Source organism: Geospiza fortis, unplaced genomic scaffold, assembly GCF_000277835.1.
Source record: "Geospiza fortis unplaced genomic scaffold, GeoFor_1.0 scaffold377, whole genome shotgun sequence".
NCBI lineage: Eukaryota > Metazoa > Chordata > Aves > Passeriformes > Thraupidae > Geospiza > Geospiza fortis.
In genome coordinates this window covers 7,324-18,417 of record NW_005054830.1, presented here as the reverse complement: position 1 = coordinate 18,417, position 11,094 = coordinate 7,324, and the positions used below count along the sequence as shown (strand labels likewise).

Here is an 11,094-nt window from a genome sequence, read left to right as displayed (position 1 = left end):
AAACTACAGGACCTGTTTCTGAGCAAAAAGACAGATGATGGAGATACCAGCATCATAAAGTCACTCCAAGAAATCTGTGAAAGCTTAAATTTTAATATTTATCGTATCTACTTACAGTATTGGCTATTCATGCTTGCAGCTTAAGAGTTTACTGCCCCTACCTCTTAATTCAATCCTTTTGCTGAAGATCGCTAATGCATATTGGGGCACATGACAAGCCTTGGCTGCTTCAATGCAAGTCCAGCACCTAAAACACATGTATATTATTTTTAAGTTAATATGTTGTATTTTGTATCGAAGCAGCAAATGGGACATACACATTTTATTGTGTTGACTTTGTTGGGGGAAGGAAGAGAGGATAATAAGAGCTAAGGATAATATCATATACCACTAATGTTCTTCATTAATTGTTTGATAAAGTATTTTAAATTGACATTTGTTTCTAACAGAAATATCTTCTTTCTATGCTTTTTCTAGTTTGCGCTGAGACTCCTTGCATTCCGTCAAATACACAAAGTTTTAGGAATGGATCCATTACCACAGATGAATCAACGCTTCAGCATTCATAATAATCGTAAAAGAAGAAGGGACAGTGATGGGGTTGATGGATTTGAAGCAGAGGGAAAAAAAGACAAAAAAGATTATGATAACTTTTAAAAACATTTGTCATTAGTGCTAAGATTGAAGGTGATAAAAAAGTCCATTTGTTGCCTTGCTTTTAAATGGACATAATAATGTATGTTTAAAATATCCAAAAACAACTTAGTAATTAGATTTGGAAGAGAAAAATATAGCTCTTCTGTGAGATTGTGAATATTTTAATGATATACTGTATCAGACAGATTATGAATGGAAAGACTGCAAATGGAAACTGTCACTGGAAAAAATAGTGTTTTTTCCTCATTACATTTTCTTTAAATGTGTTGCTACCTTTAGTCTCCATTTCTCTCTCTTGTGCATTGTTTTATCTTAACTGTATTTAATACAGCGTTTGTGCTTCTGTTCCTATGTGTATTTTGATTATTTTTTTTATTTGGAAGGTTTTTTCTTTGCCTTTCACACTAGTTGTATATGTTACATTGTGTTAGCATAAACTGTTGCCCTCCCAATTAATATTTTACAGAACTTCATTTTGTAAAGTGAGACTGCGGGATTATGTTTTTGCTTTTGTTTTCCTAAATGTGAAGGGGTTGCAACACATAATTATCCTGCCATTTGAGTGCTCAAAATTAAATGTTTTTGCCAATCTTTTGGCATTTGTCTCTTTAGTGTGATATAAAGTGTGATATAGTGTGATATCAATATAAATATTTGTTAATCTAATTAACTTTGCTGTTAGTTGTGTATTAGCAGTATAAAAGCTAATATATAGAGTATGGTCTTACAACAGTTTTAAAGCAGCTGCATAATTGATCAAAGTTTTGCATGATGTTTTGGGGTTTTTTTAATATAAGGGCTTTTAAAACTATCATTTTAGATTAAATGCGTAGGTCTTTCTATGATTGACTTTGTGACATAGGAAGGTCAAAATATAACTTTCTGAATTTCCTTTTTCATCATACAAACAGAAGCAGGCATTTCCCATTTAGACAAAGTTAGTAATTCTTTTCAGTCTACTTTGTTGATATTAATGCCTCTCAGCCCTTAAAATAAACGTTTGTCATATCAGTGCCTGTAAGGGTATTCCTTATAGCTATTTCTGTATAAACTCTCAGTGATTTTTTTTTTCAATAATTCAAATTTTAAAAAGTGAAGCATAATTGAAAAAGTGAACATTATTAAAGGAAAAAAGTAACCCTGAAAATTGTTTGATGTACGCTTATGTCTCTTTCAAAAAGCTAAGTATAGCAGTGGTGTAGTAATGTTACACTATACTGTTGATGTATGCTCTGGTACACAGGTGTGATTTGTTGTCACAGCACTACTGTGGAATATACAACTAAAAGCTAAAATTTATTAAATTACTAAAATTCATTATACACTTGAAACTGAAGTTTCCCTCATTCTGTTCAGTGTGTATTATGCTTTTTGCAAACCCATAAAACTCGCAGATAAGCATAGACTAACATTCTGGTAACTACTGATGGCTGTAGGAGTGTATCACACATTACAAAGATCATTTGTTATTTCTGGTACAATTAAAAAATCTTTTTGTTCCATTTTGAGGTTGAATTTATCTTTGACCTTTTTAATAAATGCCTCTTGGAGTAGGATGGGGGAGTGTTTTTGTTTGCAATGGTTACTGCTAACAGCATGGGCCTGTAAAATAGAAATATACAGTATTTTAGAAAAATTGAGAGAATCTTAAGGAAATATATTAATAACATTCTTCAAGCATTAGAGTGCAGTTTTAAAATGAGTGGTTATTAGTGGTTATCGAATAAAAGGAAGGCTTTCTCATTGTAGGAAAGATTTCTTACCAATTTCAGCATCAGAAATACAATAATTAATGCATGCTTTAAAATTACTTTAAAAAAGGATTATGCTAGTTTCTTTTGTCTAGCCTTGATGTATGCCTCCAAGCATGTGCTTGGTCTTAGTTGGTGGGTATTGGTTGTTTGGGTTTTTTTGGTTGGTTGGTTGGTTGGTTGGTTTTTTTACAAGGGCTATCTTGCTGCCATGGTGTCTAATAAGCCATTACTGTTTATTTTGGAAGCTACAGGTGCTATTCATGTGGCTAGTTCAACTCCATACCAAAGTTTCTTTCTCCATAAAACAAACGTTTACTTGGGCATGTGATTAACCCTAAAATTTAGGATTAAAAAGGTCAAAGATGCATTTTGGATTTCCTGTGTTTTTGTTCTACTGTCTTTTAACTCTTAAGCAGTTTCTGGGTCTTTTGAACTATTGTATACTTAAAATGATTCCACATTAAATATGAAGCTGTGACTATGATTTTTGCACTGTGTGGTGAAGAGTGAATTTGCAGTTTATTTCTGTTTTACTTGCCCATTTTAATGGGCTATTTTAACTGTGTAACTTCTGACTCCTGTTAAGCTAAGAATAATGGAAAAACAAGGTTTTTAAAAGTACAGTGTGAACTTTGTTTTTAAATATTACATTGTGTGCTTAGGAAGATAAAGTTAAGACCAAGTAATCAATTTACAAGCAAATAGCCATTTTAATATCCTATGTTTTGATAATGCTATTGGTTCACTAATAAACAGTGTTTGCCTTTCTTATTCAGCAATGCTGTGTGTTAAATCTCAAAGTGCCAGACACTATAGTCATAATATACAAAAAGAAATGTACACAGCAAGAATTTTCCCCTCAGTGTTCACTTTAGAGGAACAATTTAGTAAAATGAGAGCTGTTTTATTTTGAAGTATTTTCAAGCTTTGTCTGCCTAGTTTTTAAGTATGTGCTGTCTGTGAGTATTGTGGTTTCACATGGGTTTCTGTAGAGGAATTGGTAGAAATGCAAGTCTGTTGGATACATTCCATCAACATCTTATGTCACAGACATTTCCTTTATGAAAACCCCTCTCTCAGGATTTTCCCTGCTGAAGCTGAGAAATTCAGCAACAAGACATAAACAATAGGTTATCTGCTGCTGTGGAATGCAACAGGTCTGTCTGGATTGGTCCAGATTGGATGTTTAGAAATAATGGCCAATCCAGAACTGAGAGCTCTCAGACTGTGCCGAGAGAGTGGGGTTTGTTGTCATTCTTTACTTTTCTATTCTTAGGTTAGGTAGCAAGTTCTGGAAACTCTCTTTTTCTTTTTAATATAGTTTAAATAGATGTATATATCATAAAATAATAAATCAAGCCTTCTGATCATGGAGCCAGATCTACGTCTCTTCCTTCATCTCAAAAACCCTTGTGACAGCCGTCACAATCTTACCCTATTATAGAATTCTATATGAATTGTTAACCTTATGGAGCTATTGAATGTGATGGATTCATTTGCTGCTTCTATTTTTAGACCTATTTCACTACTCAGAAGTGATTTAAAATTTACTTAAAATTGTACCTAGCAACTTTCTGAGAGTTGAAATCAACTTTAAATATTCCTACAGCAATTTTCATGTATATTTAACATTCTTGTTGTTTGATGAATATCTGGTGATGATGGGTCTGTGAAGAATTCACACAATGCCAAATTCATTTCGTTATTAAACAAGACCCGTTTGCACTACCCAAACAGATTTTATCAGCATACCACTAGTAATAGAGAAGGGGAAAAAAAAAGAAATTGGGAGGCATAATTTGTAATCTGTTGTTTTTTCCTACTTACATCATAGGTTTACAAAGTACAGTGATAGATTCAGCCAGAACATGTTTTCCTTCTGGGTGGTATTTTTTTCCTCTGAAAGCTGTAAGCCAAAGAGCTTTCCTAGGCAAAAAAGGCTAGCAAATTAGATTTCTGAGAGATACTTTTATAAATCTTCTCAAGAGTTCTCTTTTCCTGTACTGTGATATTTCTCAGCCTTTTTAAAATGAAACAGACACCTAGTGTTTTGAGGAGGAAAAAAAATTAAGGAGTGTCATCAACAGTGTTATCACAGTGGTTTTGATTTACATCCAAATAAAAATCAGGCTTAATTTTGTTAATATCTGTTGATTTGTGTTCTCCAATTTTGTTCCATTTTCTCATTTAAATTTATGAAAACGTGCAAATCATATAATCATTAAGGTTGAAAAAGGTCTCTTAGATCATCAAGTCCACATGTATATATATTCCTAGTACTGAGAAAATTTGAAGTTATTGAACTGTGTTCTGTTAGGTTAGAGTTTACATTTTAAGAACTGCTGCCCTAAAAATATGTGGCATGTGTAAAGTTCCTAACAGGGTAAAGTTCATTGGTTTTCATGGATACCTGTTTGGCAGCTATTGATGGGGATTTTTAACCTGTACGGCGCACACTTTCCCACTTTATCTAGCCTTAGCATGTCTGCATTAGCAAAGTTCCTCATTAAGGGTTGTAGTCCTTAATAGGTATGTTTTCCTAAACTATTTTGTCCTGGGGTGACTTTATGATGCTTGTATCACCATTGATCTCTTTAGCCCAAAAATAAGTTTTGCACCTTTAAGACTGGTTCCGAGAGCGAAGAGGGGAGAGAAGAAGCGTGGAGTTTGTTATCAGAAACTGCACTCACTCCTCCACATTCCTTCTGGACTGTGTTGTCTGCAGCATGGACAGACAGCAGAATAGAGCTCTCCTTTGCTTTTTAGTTAGTTTTCAGCTAGCTGAGGCAGAGAAGTTCCCTGGCCTGTAGGTTGGTTTTTTTTTTTTTCTTTTTCTTGGAACTGTTTGAAGCTGCTCTGGACTGAAAACCCAGAAGCGCACTGGCAGCTCACATCTGTGGCCCGCTGGGGCCTGGCCTGGGCCACAGCATTTTTCTAGCACCAGAGGGACTGATAAGAGACTGAGGGAGCCAAGCTACAGCCCACGAAGGGGACTTTCTGAGTTTGTCATCTCTTCGAAGCAGCAAAAGGTTTTATTGTTTAATATTATTCATTTTTTGTGCTGATGAATGCTTTGCCCTAAACCGGGACAAAAGCCAGGGCAACTAATATTTATTCTGAAGCCAGTGATTCGTTTATTGCAGGATAGTTTAAGTCCTATAAGCTTTTAGAGGCTTAGCCTAACTTAAATATTTATGCATATATTCTTCATTAATTCTATTTGAGGTTAATATCCTAAATTCAAAAAACCCCATAAAATGGTATCAAGAAACCTCTATCAATTTTTGAAGTTTTCTATATTTAAAAACCCAAGATTTCAGACTTGAATAGCTGACCAAGAGTAAATAAAAAACTTTCTACAGTAAAAATTTACTTTATCATTAAAAGGGAGACACAAAGCCCTTTGTTTCTACATGAGAATTGCAAACCTTGCTCCCTGTGTGATTTTTTTTTTCTTTTCTGCATGCAGCATTGTGTTTGTCTTAATTGTATGTATATGATTAGGAAGAATTCTGTTCAGAATATGTAAGACACCCTTATTACAGACAACTTCTGGGATGCATTTAGGTTTGTCATTTGCTGGTTATATGTTGCAGTAAAGATGGACAAGGCACCTTTTCTTCATGCAGTAATAGCCAATCTTTATTGTTCACGGCTCATATTTATATCGTTGTCTAAAAGCACTGTGTTTAATTCTAGCTGGTTAGTAACTTGTTGCTACCCAGTGTGAGACAATTGCTCACTTTAAAAATTTTAAAAGGTTTATTAAACCTTAACAAAAATACAACAAAAGGACTAAATAAGGAAAAATTGCAGCACTGAGAACTGCCTTCATAGCTGCCTACCACGTGACCGGTTCATCTTCAAGATGGATGCTCAGTCTTTTATACCCCTGGGGGTTGCATCAGCCTACCCTGGCCCCTCCCAAAGTCTGTCAGTCAACTCTTCTTTGCTGTTTATTGGTGGAGACTGCTTTCTTGTAACTTGATTGGAGGGCCAGGTGTTGTCATGCTGCGCCCCCTCAGGAACAAGTTCTAGAAATCTCAGCCCTCATTCTAGAGAAGCTACAGACTGTATAGAGGAAGCTTACCAGATTAAATATCAGAAAGATGGTCTCTTTAACATTCAGGGGAAACTGAACATTCTCCAATGGGGATGTAACAGATTCAGAGGAAAAGATGGAAAGCAAAGGCTGAAAAGCCTCATCCCCTGCTCCTCCTCTAACAAACTGGGTGCATAACCATAGCCATGAACCATTCATAACTGGAACAGACCCCAGCATGTTTATAAACTTCTTACAAGTCATTACCACCAAGCCCAGCATGATAGCTATTCTAGTCACTGCCTCTCTACTGCAAAAACTACGTATTAAGGACAATACTAGAGCTATTTCTGGATAAGAAAATAAACCTAGGGAGCATAGAGGTATTAAGACCTAAAAAAACCTAGGGACCAGAAATACATGCAAGCCTCCACCCCAAGAGACATTATGAATTCAGATAACATGGCTATTAACTGCTTTATACCAACACAGAGTAATGGCAACCAAAATGCAGTCAGAACAGGGGTTTTTCCACTCTTTTGAGCCACGCGTTGGGCACCAAAATTTGTCCTGGTTTAGGGCAAATTTGGGACAAAACCTCCAAAAGGGGCCCCTCCAGAAAGCAAACCCACACGGCCCCTCCCCCTAACCAGTTTGGGAAGGATTCCTCAGAGAGAAGTGGAAAGAACCTGTTTATTTAACAGGCAAAGCTCTCCCCAGCACACAAAAGGAACAATACCGGATGACAAAACTCATTTGCTTCTCTGAAGAGATGACAAATTCAGAAAGTCTCTCCGGTGGGTGGTCACTCTGTTATCAATCTCTCTGGTGCTGGGAAAGACTGCAGAGCAGGCCATGGCAGGCTGCAAAGTACGATGTTTCCTTGGTGTTTCCCAGGGTCCTGGTCTGGAGCAGGTTTGAACGGTTCCAAGAAAAGGGAAAGAAAAACAGTCCAGGAAAAGCTCAGACTGCCTCAGCTAGCTAACCTAACTAACTAAAAAGCAAAAGGAGGGCGGTGTTCTGCCCCGTCTGTGCCCAGACAACAACAGCGTTCCAGCAGACTGTGGAGGAATGAGTCCAGTCCCTGATAACAAAACTCTGTGCTTCTTCTCCCTGCCTTCGCACTCAGATAGTCTTAAAGGCACAGAATATAATATCCAGCATAAACAGAACACACAATTTGAGGATACAAGCATCATAACATCACCCTAGGACAGGAAGCAAAGGAAAAGCAAAAGATTTGTACTCTACTTCGCATCAGCAAATGATGTCCAGCCACTTCATGGGAAGTAGGGCTTCAGTATGTGTAGTGGTTGCTCTGGAAGGCAAATATAGCAATAGTGAATGACCCCACACACTTCCCTTCGTTTTTGTATCTGAGCTGACATTATATGGTATGGAATATCCCTTTGGTTAATTTGGGTCAGTTGTTCTGGTTATGTCCCTTCACGAAATCTTACCCGCCCCCAACCTATTGGCCTTTGGGATGTCGAGAGGTGTTGAAGAGACAGTGCTCATGCTGTGCCACTGCTGCTCAGCAGGAGCCAAAGCACTGGTGTGTTCTCAACACCTTTCTAGCTCCCAATGCAAAGCATAGCACTGTAAGGGCTGCTATGGGAAAATGAACTCCAATATACAAAAAGGGTGTGAGGGAAGACCCAGGGAACTACAGACCTGGTAGTCTAACCTCAATTCCTGGAAAAACTATGCTGAAGATTACTCTGAGTACTACTGAAAGGCATGTAAAGAACAATGCAATTATCAGGCACAGTCAGCATGAGTTCACAAAAGGAAAGTCCTCTTTGTGAAAAATGCATAGTAAAATGAATACTATATGTGTTATGTTGGAAAGTTAGGATGTATTAATCTCTTTTAAGTAGTGCTATGTCAATCTCTTTTAAGTAGTGTGGTAAATATAGTTTTTAGGCTATAGCATAATATTAAAATTGAAACTATGTGATGTAAGATGCTTTTTGTAACTAGCTCAAGGAATGGAAAAGATAATCAAGAAATTCTTCGCATTATCCTCTCTGCATAGAGATAACAGCAACAGAAACCAAGATCCTAAGAGAAGAATTATTGCCTTCTTATCATGAAAGCTCAGACTTCAAGGAACCAAGAAGGCTGATTTACAAGATTGGGGGGGGGAAGCTAAAATTAAGCAGAAACACCCTAGTTTGAAAGGAATGCTTGAATATGCAATAGGCTATTGCTTTTAAGGGGTAATCCTTTGTTAGCAAGGTGTGCTTTTTGGCAGAGTGCCAGGCACCCGGAGGTCCATAATTCTTTGCTTTTTATTGTCTCTTATAGTCCTAATTTTCATTACTATTTTCATTACTATTTTCATTACTATTGTGAAAATCACTTGTGAAAAACCAATCACTTGTTTTTAAAATTTTAGAAGTTTAATAGTAATAAAGCAGTTATAAAGATAGTAATAATATTGGAGTAATAAAAATTTGGACAATTAGGGTTAGGACAATATGAGACAATAGAGACAAAGAGTTAGGGACGTCCGGGTACCTTTTTCTGGGCAAAATAAGCCCTAAAAAGGACCCACGTTAACAGAGGATTGACCCTTAAAAGCAATAGCCTGTTGCATATTCATACATCTCATACATGATGCATAAATTCCATTCAAACACAGGATTCTGTCTGGTCAGTGTCAACTTCTTCCTCTTAATCCTGACGGTGTCTCAGGACTGAGCGAGGCAGGAAGAAGTTAGTCTCTTCTGATAAGGGAGCAATACACTCTTTTTCTCTGAAAGATTTAGGTGTCCTATGGCTGCTATCTCAGTGTGAGTACCTCATTCCTCTCTTAAAAAAATATCCCACATACATAGTTTCTAGTTTAATTACAAAAACTACATTTACCATACTATTAAAATGTTAATACAGCACTACTAATCAGTACAACATAATGCATATAGTAAATATCTGCATAGAGCCATATAATATGTACTTTTCACAGAGACCAAGACAGGCACTTTGTCATTTGTATTATTCTAAGGAAACATAGGCTACTCAGAGAGCTATAAGGATTTTAGTAGCAACCAGTCGCGAGAAGCAAAGAAGTAATAGGGTGTTTGAATTATTAGAAAAGAGAGTTTCAAGTAATTTAAGAAACTCAGCAGAAATAATTAAAGGTGAGTGTGCTCAGCCTATTTTTTCTACCCCAAGACTTTTGAATTAAGACCAAGATTTGGGATGGAGTAGAAAAATGGGGACTAAGAATGTAGCAGGCACAGGGCCTGCAAGGCCTCCCTGGTGGTCAGCAGCCTAAGATAGGAAATGCCGAGTCATGATGACTGGACCTAAGAAGCCCCTCTTCCGCCTTCAGACCCTTGCTTATCTCTCTGTAAGACTATAGGTCACATTCGCCTCCACCCTTAACACTGGACAATTTCTAAAACTCCTGTACGCTATATAAAGAGCTACTTTTTCCCAGTTTGGCAGAAGAGCTGTCCCTGAGAACCTTCGCAGAAGACTCCAATAAAGACATCTCTGTGGAACCTTACATAGCCTTTTCTTCTCTTTCCCGGCATCTGCCTAAGGCACTTAGCAAGCTAAAGAGCTGAAATCACTAATGAGCTGATAAATCACTAAAGAGCTGATATCACCTAAGAGCTGAGCTTGCTAAAGTAGCCTGCAGCTGGAAACTGCCTGGGAGCCCAGGCAGGCTGTGCTGAACAGGACTGTGCTATCCAGAGCAGCAGACCAGCTACAGCCAGCCAGGGATACCCCGAAACCGGGCTGAGGCGCGTATTATAAGAAAATGGAATTTTTAGTAGACAGGGGGGCAACATAGTATTAAATAAAGCCTTGATGCCTATAACAGATGATTATGTTATGGTAAAGGGGCAACTGGCCAATCTGAAAAAGCATATTTTTGCAAACCATCAAAATAGTCATAGGTTTTTGTATATGCCCAGCTCTCCAAAGGCACTGTGGGGTAGGGATTTGTTGGAGCAGCTGGAAGCAAAGATCACATTTAAAGATGAGGAGATTATTTTGGAGGTAAAGGATCAACAATATGTAGACATACTAGATTTAATTTTAACAATTAGTGAAACCGAAAAAGAAAATAAGGATGAAATTAACAAGAAAATAATGGATCCGGTGTTTCCTGGGATATGAGCCTCTAACATACCAGGGAGGGCAGAGAAGGCACCTCCTGTGTAAGTTAAGGAAAACAACCAGTTAGGGTCAGGCAGTAAAAGCCTGATCTGCACCCGGTGGTGGCAAACCCATACACCTTGCTAGCATGTTTGACACCTCAACTAACCTAGTTTACTGTTTTAGATCTGAAAGATGCCTTCTTTTTCCTCCCTATCCATGAAGACAGCCAGAAAATTTTTGCATTCAAATTAGAAAGCCCTAAAAGCAAGCGCAAAACCCAGCTCACAGTGACCTGTTGCCTCAAGGATTCAAAAAATTCCCCTACTCTGTTTGGGGAACAACTTGCAAAAGATCTAGAGTCCTGGGAAGCTCCACAGGAAGAAGGAAGGTTATTGTAGTATGTGGATGATCTTCTAGTAGCCACTCAGACAAGGCAAGCATGTGTGGCCTGGACGGTAAGCCTTTTCAATATCCTAGGACTCTGAGGATACAGAGCATCGAAGAAAAAGGCACAGGTAGTGA

General features: G+C 37.5%; 1 protein-coding gene across 1 annotated transcript in view; it reads left to right on the top strand.

Annotated features, from left to right (window-relative positions):
• The window catches only part of LOC102043511 (zinc finger RNA-binding protein-like), a gene marked incomplete at its 5' end in the record, with an annotated part of 40,825 nt that extends 37,643 nt beyond the window's left edge, over nt 1-3,182 (top strand). The window contains 1 exon segment of the mRNA XM_031065517.1: nt 478-3,182. Coding sequence (XP_030921377.1) covers nt 478-657 — 180 coding nt within the window.
• Nucleotides 3,183-11,094: the final 7,912 nt, after the last annotated feature.